The sequence below is a fragment of the Aptenodytes patagonicus genome, chromosome 4 (genome assembly GCF_965638725.1).
Source record: "Aptenodytes patagonicus chromosome 4, bAptPat1.pri.cur, whole genome shotgun sequence".
Lineage (NCBI taxonomy): Eukaryota > Metazoa > Chordata > Aves > Sphenisciformes > Spheniscidae > Aptenodytes > Aptenodytes patagonicus.
In genome coordinates this window covers 69,506,624-69,527,821 of record NC_134952.1, presented here as the reverse complement: position 1 = coordinate 69,527,821, position 21,198 = coordinate 69,506,624, and the positions used below count along the sequence as shown (strand labels likewise).

At 37.7% G+C, this 21,198-nt stretch overlaps 1 protein-coding gene across 1 annotated transcript in view; it reads right to left on the bottom strand.

The window, feature by feature from the left end:
* Positions 1–4,593: 4,593 nt before the first annotated feature.
* TTC29 (tetratricopeptide repeat domain 29) overlaps positions 4,594–21,198 on the bottom strand; it is a 133,657-nt gene continuing 117,052 nt past the window's right edge. The window contains exon 10 of the mRNA XM_076337661.1: positions 4,594–4,644. Within this exon, the coding sequence (XP_076193776.1) occupies positions 4,607–4,644 (38 nt within the window). The 3' untranslated portion in view covers positions 4,594–4,606. The remainder of the gene's footprint in view (positions 4,645–21,198) is intronic.

Sequence of the window (21,198 nt, the reverse complement as noted above, 5' to 3'; positions counted from 1 at the left end):
ACAGCCATTCTGGACTTTTATTTGTAGTTTTAAAAACTAAACCTTAAATGTTTAGAAAGAGAAGTTTATCTCCTAAGGTTAAACTCCTGGCAATGTGCTTTACCATCATAGCTGCTGGGCTCCTTCATGCTCAGCATCGCTCTTCAGCGATATGCCTGTGTCGAAAGAAGACTCGCACATGGAAATATTCATTAGCATGTTTATTTGTTTATCTTCAAAGACAGCACACACATTCTATCTACTTGTAAGCATAAGTGTGGCAAATATAGAGATAATATGAAGTTATGCTGTCAAACAAGACACAGTTTTGGAGAAAAAAAAAATTGTGCTCATTCTCTTCTTTGTCGGAGCTGTCTTCAGAAATACCTGACTGAATCTCAGGACAAACTCCTTGATGTACACCACTTCTGAAGGCTGATGAGTTCTCACCTTGTGTAATAGCTGAATCTCACATAACTACTTAAGACTTTAACCTATTTCTTGCATTTTTACATGTATATTATTGTTTCTTCCAGTTACGTTCTACTTCTTCCTAGCAGGAAACTAAAGTGTGGCTTTAGTAATACCTATCATCAATCTTATTTATTCCATCTATTTCTAGGTAATTATATATAGTGTATTTCTTAGTCTATATTCGGATGGCCTATTTAGAGATGAATGGATTCCTTCCAGAATGGCAATGACCTTTCTGTGACTCAAACATTAATTTTCTAAATGGCTTCACAGGTGAAATACCTTATATATCATCATAATTAACAAGATATACCCCATTAATGGTCAGAAAACACGCTTTTCATAATTATAAACAGAATCCTTTCTGAGGTACAACCTTCCCCTCTGCTATGAATTGCTAGTCAATACCATCTGATACATCCACAGTGAAACCTACTAAAACCCTATTCAAAAAGCAGGCTTAATTGCCAGTCTCGCATACCTTAGGCACCCACAAGATGTAGATTTGAGAGGCATCAATGTTACACTTCAGAACTATTCAGAGATTCATCTGCTAGAATATGTTTGACAAGTCTCTGTTTTGAAACAGACAACTGGCATTATAGGCTAAATTGATTTACCTGCTTTCCTAACTTCGTTAAAGTCAACTACACCTATAATTTCTCACAGCACAGAAAAACTTGCAACCGCAATTCATACTCTCTCACGAGTCCTCCTTTCTGATTGCAAAGTCTTAAGGGTCAGGGGATTAGAGGCTTTCCGGAAAAACTTGGAGGAAGGATTGCAATGATAATGAACCAGGCAGAGTGGAGAATAATTCTGTTCCATGTGAGGAGCTCCTTAAAGAAATTAGAGCATCTCTCATGTAAAGAGACAAAGGACAAAAGCTCCATTATACTAATTTGAGCTCTGATCTCAGCAGATCCTACGAGCAGGACTAGGTCTGACGAGATCACCAAAGAAAAGTGATGTTGGAAGAAGCATTGGTAATTCAGAAAGTGGTGATTTTTCTTCTGAAGAAATACTGAGTTGATACTGCAGCCAAGTATCAGTGAGCACGGTGCTTTCAGCTGGATCATGTGAGGCATTACACCGAGGCCTGCCCATGACCCATGGAGCTCTGACTGCTTCTAACAGCTGAGAGGTTTATGCCAGGATCCTGTCCAAAGTATAACGTATGGAACAACATTCTGCCCAACTTCCTTGCCCCATTAATTTGAAGGGGAAAGCACAGCCTTTGTTTTCCCGCTGAAAAAGTCTGCAAGGAGCAGAACAACGCCTGCTTTCTGCCAGACAGATAGTTACTCGTCAGACAAATCGTTACTGGGATGGGAGGCAGGTACATTTAGCACAAGAAACATCATTTTCTCCTGAAGCTTCGTGACTCTGAAGAACACAACTTGCATTTACATTATTATAGGATGATAAAAGTCCCCTTATTTTTATTAAAAGCTTCATGACTAAGAAGTATCATTATAAAGTATGGGAGAGCTAATCCTCTAGAGGATTAATTTGTGACCATTTTTTCACAAGCATACAAAAGTTATCACTTAGTAACAAGTGCAGATTGGCAAAAAATAGTGATGCTCATGGATGCTACTTAATAGGTGCATAATAGCTTTTGGGACACATACACAGAATGTTCAGTTACTGCAGAAATGCACGTGAGGTTCAAAACCCTTAAGAATTTAGAAACTTACCCTTGAAAAATTGATAATTGTCTTTTCTAGAATGTCTGCTTGGTTTATGTTATTTTATATTTTTTTTTTTCTGTGAAGGATAAATGCAAATATGCCATTTCTTTCGACAATATTCTGATAAAAGAAATTCCAAATATCTAAAAATAGCAACCTCTTACAAGCAGTCCTGTTATACGTATCAAGATGAGAAGATGAATGTGATTTTCAGATATTATTTGCAAAATTGTGCTGTTTTTATAATGTTTTTCATATTTTATATCAATAGCATTAAAATACAAGGGGTAAACTGGATACTGTTATTGTTTATATTTAATTCACAGTCCTGTTTCTCTTCCTGGTTTTCATAAAACGTTGACCTCTTTTTAACACTCAGTAAAGAGATTTGTATGCTTATGTGTGTGTATGATTGCATGTAGGAACATTCCTGTACAACTTTTCAGCCTTGTAAAAACATTCTAAATGAACATTGTTGTAATAAGCTTGGTGTTCAGACAATAAAGTCCTCTAAGTAAAAGAATAAAATGATTGAGGTATTTGAATTTACATTGCATGTACAGAACATCTTGATCAAAAATGGTCTAATAAGAGCTAGTTAATGATACATTTTTTACTATACCTTAACAGGGAGAAATCCTATTGTCACATGTCAACCAGTTACTCAAATAGCAATCCTGAAGAAAAGCAGTGAATTGAGTTACTACTATGGCAAAAGCTATTGCTTGCTCAAAGACTGTCATAAAAACTGATTACAGGTCTAATGGACCTTGCTTCAAACTCTGAATCTGGAAACCACCGTTTAAAGAAAGGAATGGTTGACTATTGGGATTCATCAAGATTTATGTAGTTTGAAAGAACAGGTTTTCTAATACGTGAAAGTATGAAAGCTTGCATCAATTTTCCTAAATAAAATTCAAAGCTTCCAAATGCTGCTTTTACATATATTTTGCAAAGTGATAACCTCCATCTTCTGTCCTCTATCTTTTCTTTGGGCCAACAGTGATGGTAGCTGGAAAATGCCCTCTGAGGACCGTGAAGACCACAGGAGTCAGACTGCTGTGGGTCACGTGGGGAGCCCACTGTCAAGGATTTCATCAGCTTGAAATGGGAGACAATTCTCCACACACACTCCAAAATCAGTACTTCAGATTATTTATCAAAAAGAATCTAGGCAGATTTTTAGTTTACCTGACTGTGTCAATGAACACAGGCTTTGCTATAAGGGGAATTTTGGGTTCAATTTTGAAAATGTGACATACATGTATTCTACCAGATGCACTTTCATTGTTAAATATAGTTGTTTCAACTGTGCCTATAGATTGATGTTGCACTTGAGACAGTCAATGGCATTTCAAATGCTTTGATTGTACAGGCTTTTAACAGTTTCATGAGTGTGCTCAACCAGATTTTAAACAAACTTAGTTGTGTTTTGGGTCCAACGTGTGTTATAGATTAGATCAAAATTGCACCATAGTGTGCCACCCAGGCTGGATCTATTCTATTCAAGTTACAGTTGAACCGTAACTGTTAAGCACAGGTGCTAAAATCACTGAGAGCCCTATGAATAAGGCATCAAGCTTGTAGTTTATTTTTTCTGAAAGGGACAATAATCTGGGATTTAAAGAAAACTCTTCAAATTTTAGTGGAGAGAAAACTCTCTGATCTTACAAGGTATCAAGCATCTTGGATTCCCATTCAGTAGGCATAAAGGATGTTTAATATCTTAACAGGAGGATGTTGCTACTTTGGAAGACAATAAGCATTAGGGGCACAAAGTGCAAACTTTCTATTCTATATTACTCTTTTTCTTTTGTATTCATTTCAATGACATCAGCTATTTTTGATAAAAACATGTAATAGATATAGAAGCCACACTTCAGTCATAAAAGAACTGACAGCTCTCAGATATTTATACTGCAACACTGGGCTCCCGTTTAAATGACAAAATTCCTACTGAAATTCCTACTTTGTTGCATGACTCTTCAAGGATCTTCCTGTACTCATTATACATCTATCAGCTTCTCTGTAAGTAAGCAGGCATTCTCTATAATGAAAAACAGCAAATAAAAAAATAGTAAATGTTGTAAGTTTATATATACACTTTGATATCTACATGTTTTATATTTGGGCTCAGCATCTGGTTAATAGATTTGTTTCTATCTCAAAGGCTTATTTCTGTAAATTAAAACTAATTACATGGTCAAAGGCAATTAAATTCTAAAACTGGGAAAACAAGTAAAAAATCTGAAGGAAGTGTGAATTTGTTCATTTATGAGCAGGAAAAATATTGCTATTTGGACAAAGTAAAACAGATGATGCGCAATTGCCTGTCAAAATCAGGTTAAATTTTGATACCAATGACATTTTGCAAAAATCAGCATATTGATATAAAGACTATGGATTAAGAGCAAATACTGTACCAGGAAGGATCTAGAACTGGTGTCTTCGGAAGAGGCTCACAGGGGCTTTGAAGCACTTGTTTCTATATCAAGTTCTGTTATTAAAAAAAAAAAAAAGTGCATTAGTGCTTTAGACTTACAACATTCTTAATAGTAAAAAAGCCTAGAAGGTTTATTTGAAAAACATGTAACACAGTAAAAAGTCACAAGAGAAGGAAATCTAAGACAACACAAAGGTGAGCCCCATAAGATATAATCCTGGAAATACAGAACTGACAGGGATTTCTGTTCCTATTTCTTGCACTCCTGTGCGTGCAGCAGTTCTCAAACAGGCCGGTTTTGCAGGATAGGTCCAGGCAGGACCAGCTGGGAAGCCAACAAGGAGAATGCATTTGGGAGAAGATGATGGCAAAGACAGCACTGAAAGATGGCAGGCAGTAAGATGACTATCCAGAGGAAGAAGGGAGCAGTGCAGAAAGCGAGAGCAGGGGGAGGAGGTTGGATAAGTAAGGCTGCCACCTCTCAGTGGGGGCCTCCCAATGGGACGGGATCAAAAGAGCAGGTGGCTGGGAGGCAATGGCTTAACTCGGCAGCTTTTAGCAGCCACACGCTTCCTTTGCCCCCGTGGTCCGTGATGCTCAGCCTTGTTCCTTCCTTGCTCCGTTTCCGCACCAAACTCCCACCTCCTAGCTGCACTTTCTGCTCTGTTCTCAGTGACTCTCCAGCAACATACCTCCCTCTGCCTAGCTACAACCACACCATCCCTGGGGGATTGTTTTCTATTTTGGGAACGACTGATCTGGTTCACCTCCTCAAATGAAAAAAGTGCACATATATCTAGTCCATCCCTGACACCCATTCGTCAAATCTATTTTCAAAGGCTTCTGATGAAGGCCGTTTCACAACATCCCTAATCTCCCTGTTCCAGTGCTTCACACTCTTATAGCTCAGTCTCTTCCCTAACACTTAAGATAAATATTTATTGCAAATTAAGCTGATTTTTTTCTTGTTCTACCTTTGGTAGACATGAAGAGCAAAGGAACACTGTCCTCTTTTATAATAACTCCTTATAGCTTGAGAGGCTATTTTCCTTCCTCTAATCTTCTCTTTTTGAGGCTAAGCAATATTTGAAAGGAGCTTATGTTTTCTGACCTCTGTATAATCCTCGGCTGGATCCTCCTCAATTTGTCACTACCTCTTTCACTGTGATGCCTAAAACTGGACTCTGCCTTTCAGTCACAGCAATACCAATGGTGCTTATATGGTATCCTAATTTAGTTCATGTCCAAAATAAATACATTAATCCAGTTCTGGTGGAGGTGAAAAATAATGTTCAGAGCAGTGTCTCTGCTAGTGCAATGTCTGGAACAGATGCAAACTACTGGGCCACTCAAGACTCAATAAAATGTATGTTTCGTCATGCCATAGGCTTTTATTAAGTATAATTGCTAACTAGGACTTCATCCATAGTTGTATGCAAGTAAGAATAGGATAAGTAAATCTATGAAGAATATCTGAGAATTAGTGTAGGTTATCATATGAAGTCTCATTTTGTATGAGGGCAACACGTACGTTAATGGTTTACTCTGTATTTAACAATGTAGTTATTCCAGGTAACATTTTCTGAAACCAGGCCTAAAGTACATCAATGGAAATTCCTTTACCAGCAGACCATGTCTAAACAAAAAATCCAATAAAACGTAATTGAATACAAGGGGCTCTGCTCACGGCCGCACAGTCTATAACTTCTCAGTTTGGCTTAGGAACTCAAGCACTGTGAAGCAGCTGAGAGCCTCATGCAGTTCGGAAGTGCTAACAAGGGGTCTGAACTACGTTGCCCCACTCCAGCTTTACACCAGTGTAGCATTATTGCTCTTTCCAGTGGAAGCTCATTGTTGAAAAAGTGGTGCAAGACAGGTGGTGACTCAAGCCCAAAATGCGCCTAGCTATGTATAGTAACATATGTATTTGCAAGTAAATACACATAAAAGCGTGTCTCTGACAGCAGTGTATCTTACATGCACTGACACAGGCAAAAAACAGTAGGGATGTGTACATGACAGATGGGGAATTATAGCATAAATTGCTTTTCTCATGCACCTTTTGGCCTTTTGCCTTCACACTTGGACACCAAGCTATTATTGTCTGATTAACAGTTCTACCCTCCCAGCAAATATGAAGCGTATCAAGGATAACCGATGGAATACTGAGCCATAAATGTTTTCTTGGCATTTGTTTGGCCTGTGCTATTTAGGAACAATAAAAGCATCTCATATTCATAATGATAATACATATATACCACCACAGATCACACCATCAAGCATTCTCCTTCTATCTTATTGTGTGGTGCAAAATGCAGAGATAAACATTAATATGTATTAATAGTATGTAAATATAATTAATCATAATAGGATGTTCCTGACATATTATCACTGCTGTTGATAAAATATAATTAAAATTGTCTGGTCGAATTTTCAGTGCAGCTAGAATTGGCATCTCTGTTCTTGCTGTTTACATGTGTCTATCTAAAGATCGTTACACTTCTAAAAATCTCATTATTTCATTATGTTCCTGGGAGAAAGCTAAGCAGAGCTGCTAGTCCTTTACACAACATAATTAGTGAAAAGTCATACAAAAGAATGAAAGCCACACCTACAAAGACTGAGGCTAAAATGACCACTAACTCCAGAGAGGACAGGACTTTTAGGCACCATTCTCTCAAAAGATTATAAAGAAAATGAAACAGGCAACACCTGTGTTCCTGAGCTTGCATGCCCATGCGATGGGAAAGCATTCAAATCCAAGTTTTGCATTGTTCAGAGACTGTTGGACTGGAGCTGAAAAGCTCGACAAACTGATGAAGAATCATAAGAGGACTATTGTTCTGGGGAGCTGAAACTGCTTTGAAAAAAAAGAAAGGCAATATGTTGAGGAGATGACAAAAGTAAGAATGAGAGTAGCATGCAGAAGGTGACCCAGAAGCCATTTTTCACTGTCTCTTCCCATAAAAGACTGAGGTAGGATATACTGAAAGTCGCAGGTGGTGGGCTTGGAGACAAAGGAAGGGGTTCTTTGTGCATTGCCAACTCATCCTTGGAACTCCCTGCTGCAGGATGCTGAGGATGCCCTCATTTTCTGCGGGCTCAAGAAGCGACACGGCAAACGAATAGGAGAAAAGTCCGTACCCTCTCCTACTCTTCCACTGTAGCTAACTTGCTTAAGTGGCATAAAATCTATAATGCAACACCTCAAACAAAAGACAGCAACTGCGCTGTTATGTTTTTACGTGTATTTAGGTACACATACGCAAACAAGACCATATTTGCAACTGCTGTTAGTGTGAGTGAACTCTTACTATATTGTACATACAAAAGTAGTAATATAAGGCAATGCAGTGTTTTCATTACCTCTCTTTCCCTTTAATACAATTAATTCCATGTATTCAGACTCACTGTTAGCCAATACTGTACTTGCGTCACAAAAGGGAGAGAGAGAAAGCAAGACTATCTCACCATATTCTTTATACTCTCCCCATGATTTGGCAGGGTATGCTAGATTATCAAGTTACCGTAATGCAGCTGATGAGATATAACCCATTATTGTGATTTAAAAATTACTTGCATTTTTAAAGGTCATGCAGCTGTTTTCAGTTATATAATCTGTGGAATGATGTAATGGAGTAGGAATAAAGATACAGCAGCAAATAATATGACTGCCAACAACATGCACGGCCCACACTTGTAGAAGATCTTCCTACTTCTTCTCCGTCTTGATAAATGAAAATTGATGCAATGCTTTTTTAAAAGCAGATTGGGCCTACATGTTTAGCCACGTAACCCGACTAGGTTCACTTGGAGTGAAGGCAGTTGTACTTGGAGGTTTTATGAATATAAAGATTAATGAATTTGTACAATTTGGGCATGCAAAGCATTTTTATCAGGCATATTCCATTTAGAATAAGCAGTAAACCATATATAAGGGTTGTGTCAAAGTTTACTGAATAGGGCCCTTGGTAGCTAATGTAACATTTCTCCAACAAATCAAAGGTATTGTTCTATGCTCACATGAATATACAGTAGCCATTACCTTAAATTTAAAACTCACTGTGAGCAGCAAACAGACTGTGGGGATATGAAGGCCATATTGTATCAGTGGAGTCTGCAGAGATTTTCTTCATATGGCTTTGCCTGGCTGAAATATATGTTGCAGTTGAAAGCTAAAGGGATTACTTTTGAATAGTCATCACAAAGGTTGATTATATTCGTATATCATTTAGCTGGACCCTGCAGGCTATTATTCCATTAGCTGTGCTGGCCCTGCACTGTCAAAAAGTTGATCATATAATGTAAAAAGGTTACATGCTCTGTTAAGGTATGTGAAGTAACTTGAAACAGTAATCTTTTAAGAGCACTACAGCTTTGTACTTGAAGGTAGATTGCATTTAAAATAAATACCTGCAAAATGGAATAAATACAATAAATCTACCTCTGTTTCCTATTTTTCCTACTTTGAACAGGCTGTATATATAATTTGAGTAAGTTAATTGTACCAGGTAAGATATTGGCTATAGAGTATTTTTTCAACCTCAAATCCAGAGAACTATACCTCAAAATAGCTGCGTCTTTACGCAAAACGCTTACTGAAATTATGTTTCTGGTGAAAAAGATTTGCTGATTATGTTTCCCTTGCACACACAAACACACACACATTTTCTTTCAGTGCTTAATAAAATGGATCTTCAGACGGTTCCATTATGTGGACGCCTTAATATTATTTTATGCTAAAACATGGACAGCACATTAGATTGAAAGCATCTTACTGCTCCACAAGGCAGAGTAATCATGGACTATCCCTAGATAGCAAATGCTCCCATTGGGGAAACAATACCAACAACACAGGCTAATGAATCACAGTAGTTATTAATCATGGGCATTTGTAAGAGCCACATATAATAGAGATGAACTCTCAGGACTAGAAAGGTTAGAAGGTGGGACCGAGAAAAGGACAGATCACCCAATTGCATTTTAGAATAAGTTTATGGATGAGTATTTGCTTCAATACAATTGTGCCCATGCTTGCTTCAGTCTTTCTAAGCAGGCAGAAAAAGAGAAACAATTCAGTCAGCTCGGCTCACTTAGCTTCCAGATCCTCGTAGGACAATTTGGCAAAAATAAATAAATAAATGTACACATACAAGACCCTTAGGGCTTATGGCCTAGTTAGAAATGAGACAGTGCTTTTATTAGACAAAGTTGTTTAATTTAGATTGTAAAAGCGAGAGTTGGTTCTCTTTTCAGTATACCGTATATATTATTCAGGGCAATGAATGAGTCTTTATGAGTACAAATGGGAGCCTTTAATGAACTACAGCAAGCATTTGAGCAGGTAGGTTTCTCTGAATAAAGGCTTCACAGATGGGTAAGTTTATGAATGAGAAGCAGAATTTATTTTATATGCTTTTAAAGAGCCTACTCAGACTATGGCACTGTAAGGAAAGTGCAAGCTTTTTCTGGTTTGGATGAGAAAACCTAACGGGAATATGAATTTTTCCCTGCCTAATAACTTCCATTGTTTACTTATTCATATTCAACAGTCCTCAGACAAGTTAATCTTCCTCTCTCACATAGTTTGGGCACGTGCCAGACATTTGTACCGCAACGGAAATCTCTCTTGATCTTACATTTTTCAGTTCTGTTCATTGTGAAAATTATACACTAGTCTGTGACATTATAGTTTAGCAGCATCTTTTGCACAAACCATTTGTTGAGCATCAACTTTAAATAACAGCTCTATCAGGTCGGATTGTTGACTGTAGGTAGAAAAAAGGGATTTTCTCAAGGCCAAAATATGACACTGTGTCTTTTGTGTATCTGGAAGTTAGAGATACACCACAAAAATTCTACACAAATTTTGGTGACAGAAAAATTAGCTTTGAAAAACAATCAAGAAGATCACTTCAAACATGAAGAAACCTAAACAAAATAGCAGCCAGTTTTTAGTTGTAGTTTTACCTTTACTGTCAACAAATTTTACATGAAATCCAAACTATTAGTTTGAAGTTTCAGTACAGCATCTCATCTCTGGCTCTACTCCAACCCCAGGTAGGGAGAAATTAAGGAAACAACATTTCAGATTCAGCATCTTGAAGCTTTCTCAGTCAAAGGCAAAGTTTTCCAGCAACACAAAGCGGGCTGAGCGTCTGTCCAGCTGGTTAATCAAGGTTTCCACAGCACAAAGGAGAACTCCCAGAAAGCCCAGAGAAGGGTTTCTTTTCCTTCACCCCCCACCCAGATGCAGAATAAAGATCACAACTGGAACCTACTTGCTCTCTCCTAAAGACAGGACAAGCCCTGGGGGAACTTCCCGAGAAAGCAAAGTTCTGAGCAAAGGGGAGCTGCTCGCTCTCGTGGTAGAAGCCAGGCTCACCCTCGGCTACCCTGAGGACTTGGTGAGGAGAGAACATAAAAGCAGTATAAAAACACTTCCACTACCTCTATCTCTGCTGAGAACCATGAGCCACCACTAAAGATTGAGCCCAAAAGCTACTTGGAAATCCTTATGAAAGGAAATCCTTACCTTGCTCACTGAACTGGTATTTTATAGTCCTGGAGAACTTTTACCAGTATTTTTAAAGACATTCCTATAGGCTTTTACAAAAATGTGTATATCTTAATGATATATGCACAGAAGTTTTTAACACACATCTTTAGAGTTATGGATGAAATCTAATCTCATTGCAAAGGGCAAAGAAGCAGTAAGCGGACTGATGTTTCAGACAACATAATGATCATAACAGAAGCAGCACACTTCCCAGTGCAGCACAGTTCCCGATTTGTGTGCAGAATTACCATCGCTACATTCATTTTAAAGCAAAGCAAGGTATATCGGGTGCTCAGTAAATAATTACAGTACAGTAGATGTGAAAACACAGAATTCAGGCACAGTGATGATTCTAAGACCAATTCATGCCCAAATCAGTACACTGAAAAATTCTTGTTGTCTTCCCCCTTGTCCTGTCCTTGTCCTGTAAAACTTTTAAATACTCTGCTTGAGAGCCTACTTCATGCACTTACTATGCAACCTTCTTGCATGGCTGCACATAAAACCTCATACCTTATCCTTTACTCATAGACATACTGCATTAAGTCTGTTAAGCACTTGTTATAAAGGCCCCATTAAAAACTGCAAGACAGGATAGCAGGACAGTTCATAACTGCATTTTGTAAACACCATCTTCTACCCATTGAACAAAAATATGCCACTGAACAGTGGAGCTCAGTATTTAAATCACCGGTAGCGTGTGATATTTATTTCTGAATATGCAGCTTGATGTGTCTTCAAAGGATCTGGCTGTCAGAGAGTGCTTAGCACCCCTTTCTCTGAAATTCAGGTCCCTCAAAGGTGTCCCAAAGGGAGGGAAAGCTGGAAAGCTCAGATCACTTAAACACTTCCTCTTGCTTAATTATATGCCATTAGCATACTGAGGTTCAAATACAGTATCAGATTGCTCTGATTAGAAGTATCTCTGATTTTAGTTCTTTTTGCTTTTATCTCTGTATTTTGACGAGTGCTCTATGTAATTTTGTTGAGAGTTTCTTGTGCTGCAGATCTCATTCTTTATGTTCTGGTTTGGCTCTGCTGTTTTCTGGCCTCTAAAGGCTTACCTACTCTTCTATAATGACATGTAAGAGTACTTCTTTATGGTTGAGACTTCTTTATTTCAGCATCTCCAGTGACTACTCTGCCTGGTGGCTCACAAACTGTTTATCATCTGAGGCCTCTATAAAGTAGGATTTTTTTTCTGCCTGGGAAACTGTCTTCCAAGAGCTTAGCCAAAGGTATCTTCTGGGTACAGAAACTGAAGCCAGTGAAGCAGAGAAAATCCAGCAATGCATCTGCTACAAAAAAAAAGATGCCAGGGAGATTTTTTTTTTCTCCTTATCTGACTTTAGTTTTACATCTTCTAATGCATCTTAGGCATGAGTGCATCCTCTCTAGCTAAGGAGACGTAGGGGAAGCATCTGGAAGATTATGTTCTTTAAAAAGAAGATACAGAATCCCCTATGGAAGTATCGGTTTTCTTGTGACTGAGGTTTTCTGGGGAGAATATCATCCTCTGTAGCAGCTGAAGTCCTCCTCTAAGATTGATGCAAAGTGCTCCTACTTTTCTCTTAAAAAACCCCAAGCTGCTGGAAATTAAGGTGCAGGTTTATGCAGGGCCCTTACATTCACATGTGGTGACATGGATATAATGGTATGTGAGATACCCCTCCCACGGACATTTTGGAGAAGCTTCTTTGTCTTAGCTTTCCTTGCTGATTTTACCAACAGAGACCTACTTCTCTTCACCAGGCATTGGGAACAATACTTTTCTTGGTCAAAGCAACACTGAGTCTTGGGTTTCTCCCTCTTAGTTTTTTGATTTATGGTCATGTTCTTTCAGACAACATGGGACAACTTGAAAGGCCACTTCTCTTCTTCCATCTTTACAGATAAGTAGAGAACTCCAGCTTTCAGGCCAGTCATTCGTTTCTTTTGATGAGAAATAGATTCACATGAAAAAAAGATTACACTGAAAAATGAAAATGAATTTTCTGTTTTATTAGCAGTCAGCATAAGACTTGTGAGATACTGTAGAAAGTTATAGAACTACGGAGATTTTTAAGAACATGCCAGTAGAAGCTAGAATTTAAAAATAAATGCTCTGGCTAGTCTTGGCCCAATCCTCAAGTGACGCAACCCATGCAGCTTCACTGAAGTCGGCATGGTTATGTCAGCTTTGCCAAATTGCTTCAAAACAGGTCTTTTTAGAAAGCATTAGACTTCAGTAATTTTAAATTCACTTTGAATTATGCCATACCAATCACATTGTTTTGCTCTAGGAACAGCAGAGTTTAGAAACATCCACCAGGCAAACAAATGTCTTCATAAAGTAAAAGATGTCACCCTGCCATTCCACTCCTCGACTGCAGTGACAAGGCTGAGATGGGAACTACCACCGGATACTCTCAGTGTAGCAGAGACCTAATGAGGCTAAAGGGAGGCATGGACGTCTAGGCCTGAGGGAAGGAGGGCAGCGACAGGTGATCTGGTTTCTTTTGGACCTTTCCCCCAACCATGATGCAAGGGGAGAAAAGGAAACAGGGCTATTTCTGTGTTGCTGCCATAGGTTAGGCTGTTAAGGGAAGGTTTGACTCTCAGTCCTGTCCCTCATAAAGGCATCAGTGGAAGCGGAGGCAGACACCACTTCAGTTCGAGCTGCTGCCAGTTTGAAATGCCTTCCTAAGTTGTGGTAAATCATGCGAGGTCACCAGCTGAGAAATAAGGAAAGAATTTTTCCCCAGGGCACAAGTCTGAGAGGGATTCTGGCAGATTTTTCTTTTCTTTTTTTTTTTTTTTTTAAAACTGTTCTCACAATCCAGGAAATCTGTTTTGAAATTAACACAGGTTTGAAAATATCACAATTTCCCCAAATTCACAAAGCGAATGTGGAACTTAAGATGATTTCAGCTATCCGAATCTACTACAGACCTGGGGACCCCTTGACTGTGCCATCATCCCCTTCACAGGAGGAAGTTAGAGTCTCTTCGGAAGCTGGATAAATTCAAAGCATTAGGTAGAAGACTCTGGGTAGCAGTAATATGATAATTTAACACCAGACTGTACTCAGATGAATGTTTGGTGCTTTGAAAGGAAAGCAGGTCTTCCCGATAAAAACAATAAATGTGCAGCCTTCCCGTTAAAATCCATGCTGGAATCTGTATGTTCTGCTCAAATCATGTTCCAACCTCATCACAAAGCTCACAAGGTATAATAGACAAAATTTCTTGCTAAAAATTAGAATAAGACACCCCTACTTGGAGGTTTAAGAGTCTTCAAGCAAAGCCTTGTTCCAGCAGAAGGAATATTTCACAGGCACAAATCTTGAAGATTGCCCTTCTTCCAGTAGCAGAGCCCCAGTTTGATCCTGGTGTGCAAATTCATTTATTAGGCATAAAACTAGAAACTGTACTTTGGCTTCTTCTGGGTTTTGTTTAGATTGTACCTATTAAATCATGAACCAGCTAAGAAGAATATTTGTAATATGAAAGAATAAAAACGCCAACCTTTCGCAGAGGCTTTATTTGAGCTGAGCATTGGTTTGTGGGGAACTCGACAGACTGTGCTAGAGCTGTGCCAGGCCAGTGCACTCCGTAACACGAACAACCGTATCCTTTACACGCACCTTCAGCGATCACATAAACTCAGAGTGCACAAAGGGAGCACGGTGGGTCACATGCAAGCCTGTCAGGCAGATGGCAGTGGGCTAACAGTCTGGGAAAGGTTTACTTGCCTGACTGCAAATCTCTCTGGCGAACTGCTTGCTGTGGCTCTATTTAATTCTTAATCTTTGCTTCTCTGTTTAATTCCTAGCTGCTTTAGAGACCTGTTGTAGCACAGCAGTTAGAAAAATATTCACATGTACCATGAGGCCTCCCCAAAGAGCACTAACTTGACACGTAGGCCATGACAGCTGGGCTTGGACTACTAAGAAATCTAATCCAGGGTTTCCATCATCTCAGTTGTTGCCTTTCTTTCATTACAGTTTGACTCAGCCCCTAATGGATTCAGCTTTATAAAATCAGAAAAAGAGGAAAAGAAAGCAATTTATTCATGTTTCACTAGAGCTCACAGAAGACATGAAATTTCTCTAAAAATGCAAATTATTTTGTGCCACACAAGTGAGACTGGGCAGCTAAAGCTCTTAGAGGAAGGCTCTTTCCCAGGGCTAATGTTTTTATACGCAGTGATTGAATAAATCGATCCCTTTATTATCACATCTCTTTTACTCTCCTTTTTCTTCAGAAGAATGTAACCAAAGGTACCAAAGCACCCTTTTTAATTCTAAGAAAATTGATTATGCGTGTTAATTTTGTTTTTAATCCCAGACATATCAAAATAAACACCATAGACGTGTGTAGCAGAAATCAATCTCTCTTAAGCATCAAGTTGGTAAAAACAAGGATTTAGTAAGAATCTAAGATGTAAAAGACTAATGTACAAACTAAGCCCTTATTTATGTAATGTGCCTTTATACAAGCTCGATATAAACCTGAAAGAAACTATTTCAGAAGAGCAGAAATGGTTTACTTGCACTGCATCAAAAATGACCCCATAAGACCTCCTTTACTGAGATAGCCCAGATATTTAATGTGAACATATGTTTTTAAAGGATTTCTTGTCTTATGTCCAGTCATTCTTGTTAATTCATGGGACAGCATACTGCAGATGTGCTCTTTTTTATGTTACATAAAGCAAAAATTACATTTAACAAGTGTAAGGTTGGTCATAAAAAATAAATAAAAATAGACTCTTAAAAGCTGGGAAATCACAAAGTGAAGCTATCAGTCATTCTTATTGAGAAGGGTGAGGACAATGTGAAATAAAACTTGCACATCTATGAACAGACATTCCTAAAATGCCAGCACTTGGCTGTTATTTCATATTCTCTATAGGTTGCTTTCATCGGCCCAATATTTCTTCCTTTAGGGTAAGCTGCAATGCACATTTTCACTAGATGCCCTTTCTAGTCACTGACTTCAATTTTAACAGTAATTAAATTAAATATTTCAAACCAATCTGCAAGTTTGTTTACTTGAAAGAATAGAAAACGAAGTCAGTGTTAGTTTTTGTTAGTTAGTTTCTACTTCTGGGTAAGAACTTTAACTACATATTTTTTTTAACAGTATTATTCTTCATTAATGTTATTGTTTAATATGCAAATAAAACAACTTTCACAATGACTAGTTTTCTAATACTAATCCAAATCTAAGTACCAATTTGTGCACCATATCCATATGTATACTAATCATACCATTATCATTGGTATTTAATTCTGTATGGTTTTACTCCTTCCTGAGCGCAGATGAGATAAGCAATACCTCTTCAAAAAAGGAATATTCTCTTCTGTTTTTTACTGATGCTAAAGATCTTCATCCTGCATACATCATCTGTAGCCAAGTACTATTCTCCCCAAAACCTCTTCTTAAGTTGGCATAAGATGGCATATTCAAAGACTTTCTACAAGGAATTTCTAATTAGAAGCTACTCTTAGAGACCTGGCACAGTATAAATTCAAGTCAAGACATAGAACCAAAATGGCTTGTGAGGCAGTGAGGTCAGATTTCCTTTTATCAACACATAGAGGACAGACAGAAAAGTTATTCCTTTGGACCACTCATCACCATTTGACACTATCAAAAATTGCTGTCTCACCTCAACACGATGGATGGAGTCCACAACAAGTCAACAGTGAGACTTTAATACGGTTTGAATCTTTCCCAAAAGTGGGCACTTCTGGAGTAACACAGTCCCAGCACCAGCCCTCTTACCTGGAAAGTTCCGCAAGGATTAAGTCTGAGTTTAATTCTTCGTAACACCTGGGTACAGGCGTGAAGGCGAAAGATCAGATTAAACAGTACCAAATGCCAGCAACATGCGAGTGACTTGCACGGACCGAGAGACTTTGAGTAGAAGCACAACTGAATGTCTCATTTTGATGTGTTATTTATGTCATTGATAATGTTACCTGATTCAGACCAGAACGGCTACATCCATGGAGGCACTTCTGCACATTAGCTAAATCACTTCTGAATTTTGGTCAGTCTTTCTTTCTATTCATTATCCTAGATGTCTAAGGGAAATTCAGAAAGAGGAATCATTCTGTGGTCTTCTAGGACATTGCTAGTTTAGAGATCGCTAAGTAAATTCACCTATATTAAAAGTACAGACTTCCCAAATACACATCTTTTTGATATATTTACATTCACATTATTGTTTGTAATGGCAAAAAAGCTTCACAATTAATTATTATATGAAAAGGCAAGTTTAGTATGAAATTGGTTTTTCTATTTTATAGGAAAAACATGTCACAGAGAGCAATATTTACAACTCAGTTCCCTGGGAGCTTTTAAGTAATGCTGTAACAAAACAGAGTATTCTATTATAACTTATTCTGAAGTTTAATTACACACACACACACACAAAGGATTTACAAATAAATAAAGACTACAGCTACTGGCATTTTAAAAGTAGTTTCAGTAGAGGAGCTTGAATTATGAAATGTGAGATTTATTTTGAAGAGTTCTGAATCTGTTTATGGACAACTAAATTTATTAAGACAATGCTAATTAATTATTTTGTATATAATATGTTTGCTAAGGAAATATCTATTCACCAAAAGTAAACAAACAACTTAATGTGAGCTGCATCACTGCCAAATTAGTAGTCCAGGTCTGTACTGAATCCTGACTTTGTAAAACTTCACAAGTCTCTTCATTAACCACTGGGGGAATTGGTACTAAATGGTTGTAATTTTAATAATCTGAACTGAATTCTTCCATTAATGGCAACTGAAACCTGGTGATTCTAATGAAACATGTTTTGTACAGCTAGATATTTTCTGTAAAATGTTAGGTCAAGTTTTTTACCTCACACTCAAGTCACCAAGGGAATTCAAAATCTTAAAACTGTATTTGTATTCCATCTCTCCCCAACTATACTAAGATTATGGTTGAGCCCCACTTCTAAAGATGTTACATAAAAAAAAAAAGAGGGGGAGAGAGAAATGAAAAACACACTAACTAGATCCTCAATAGTCTTAAAACAGACCATAAAGAACTACCTTGAATATGAGGGAGCTATGAAGGGAATAATAAGCTACTCTCCCCAAAACTGAATCACTGAATCGGGCATCAAGGAGTGCCTGAGAATCTCGATTTTTCAGTTTTTCAGTTTACAAGCTTGAATCAATACCCTCTGAATTTTTAGGATCATAGTCCAGCTGTAGCATTCACATAATATAATCTCGTTCACTGAAGTACTAAGTCCTACCTTAACAGAAGTCCCTAATGCTTTAATTTTAGGGTTTCTCCAAAACTTCACTACTTTTAGTTCCTGACCTAAACCTACTGATGAGCCAGTTCATAAAAAAAAAGTCTGTTCTTGTGCCAACATTATCCTTTAATTTAAAAGGTCTTCTAACTTGGTGTTTATTCATCTGTGCGTGTGTATGCACTCTGCTAACTATGGTGGGATTTGGAACATGCACTAAGTATTTCATTGTATGCAGAGCTTACACCAGCAAGCTTAAAAGGATATGTCTGGATTTTTTTTGTTTTTTTTTAATATTGCATTATGATGCTACTTAACTAACTTGAAAGCAAAGAGGCCTTACATCTGCAGACAAGGCCTTAATACAAAAAGGTTATATAATATCAATCTAAGGTTGCATTTTTACCTACATACTTTTATGCATTGTTCTTTTAAATGTAGGTCTTAACTATGTAAAGAAAGTAAATAGAAAAACCAGCAAGCTTAGGACACTGTAAAGTGAAAGATTAAAAGTTAAGCTGTTGAAAAAAGGACATGGATTTTTCATAATTTTTCATTCTTTGAATTTTTTTCAAACATTTAAACAAATCATGACATCTTAATTCAAGCATACATCATACACTTGTGAGAAAATGTAATTTGGCAAAAATGTAATATGCCAGCTTTAAAGAGAACTTTGAAAAGCTCATACAGCATACCACAGAGCACACGCCACATCTTCTGAAATTCTCAAGCTAGCAAGCCTAGAACCTTTCAGGATTCCTTTACAAACAGATCAGCCAAAAAACAAACAAAAAACCCCCAAAAAACCCCAGGTAAAGGATCACAAATTGGATTTTTTTTTTTCATGTCTTTCAAACCCCTGCCCCGCCTTTTTGGGTGACCAGGCAAAACTCTTAGAAGATACAAATCTTTCCTTTGAGTGTGGATGCCTTCTATTGTTTCGCTACATTTATGCATTCTGAATTCTTTCTCTTTGTCCCGTTCTCTCAAGTACCCAAAGACTTCTAGGATAGCTTCACTGAACTATTCCTTCCATTTGTTTCCCCAAAGAGGTTCAAATTTTTCCTCCATTGACTGATCAATAACTAACGCAGTGGTATTTGCCTAAGTCGGCAGACAACTTAAAGCCATGTCCCTTGAGGAGTAAGCTGCTTCTGCCACTCCCAATTTGATTAGGATGTTATCTCTAAATTCAAATAATGACATTTTGCTATCAAGCCAAACTTCATCTCTGATTATTTAAGCAGTGCTGTGAGAAAAGAACTAGGAGTGAAGACTGAATTCCCTGTGAGGAATTATGGAATATAATAATATATTATATATATAATAATAATATATGAGGAATATATTAAGGAAGGTACAGATGTCTGTAACATATAGCTCTTAATTAAAAGCAGAATCAGGGCCTCTGTAGTTTGACGTGCCTGTCAGAAATTCCCTTGGATAGCACAGGAGAATGTAGCTGTTTTGCAATCACTCTGTATTCTGCTCATTTGCCACTGACACAGGAACCTGCTCACTGCTACAACCCAAGAACATCAACTTGACACCCTCACCGCAACTACAAATAGCTGATGACTGCCTGTTTTTAAACGGAACTCTAATGTTAACTTTTCATGATGCCAAGACATTGGAGACAATTTTCTAAAATAGGAAAGCTGAAAGATTTCAGGGTATGGGCATAAAAATACAACTTAGTCCATTGCTTCATTTTATGAGGACCATGCGAAGATAACAGAGCACAGACTTCAGGTACCACATCTCCACAGACTGCATTGTTTTCCTATTTCTATTTGTGTCCTTACAATAAAATAGTGGGGAAAAGCATAACTGCATGCTTCTTTTTAATTTTTTTCCAGAAAAAAAACACACACACACAAAGAAAGAGTTAAAAGAGAACTCAATAAATAAGAGATAACAGCAGTAAGGTGAAATGTATTCTTGGGATGGTGGTCACTAAGGAAGACCTCCAGCAGAGGTCTACATCAGCATCTTTATTTTCTAGGTAAGGGTGAGAGCAACAGTCCCAAATTGAAACACCATTGGAGGAGGATTAGAACAAACTGAGAAATGAATCGAAGGAGAAAGTGGTATTTGCTCTAGAGGTTTAAAGGACATGTACATAGGTATTGCTTAAATCAGCCTCAATACCAGAATAATATGAAGTGCTAAACAGGACATTAATTAAAAACAAGAATGTTCCATGGGAGGAGAGACCAGTAAAAATCTGACTTCCATACTAAGCAAATCAGCTACAACTCTAATAAAGGATATAACGATAGATAAGTGAATGAAAATGTTATAATGAGGAAAAGAAATCAAGATAGCTTTTGTAGAGGTCTCATGAGATTATTGTTCTTTTGAGGAATGCATGAGGATCTGGATGAATATTATCTGGTTGATTAGATTCCCAGAATGCTTCAGATACCTTCTCTGGATTAATAACTAGTTAAAGGTAGGAAATAACGATAAGAATAGATGGATTGATTTTCACTCTGAAGACAGATCGGTAGTGAATTCAACAGGGATCTAAGGCAGAACCTGTACAGTTAAACACTAAAAAAAAGAACACAAAATGTTAGTGAACAGCAAAGTGACAGAATCTACTGCTGATACAAAATTACACAGGGTAATAAAAATAAAAACTTTAAAGAACTTCAAAAAGATTTTGTGACTGGGCAATAAAGCATCAGATAAAATTCAGTGTTGATAAATGCAAATTAATGCACATGTGGAAAACAGTCTTTTATGCACAGGGAGATTGCAAGCTTCAG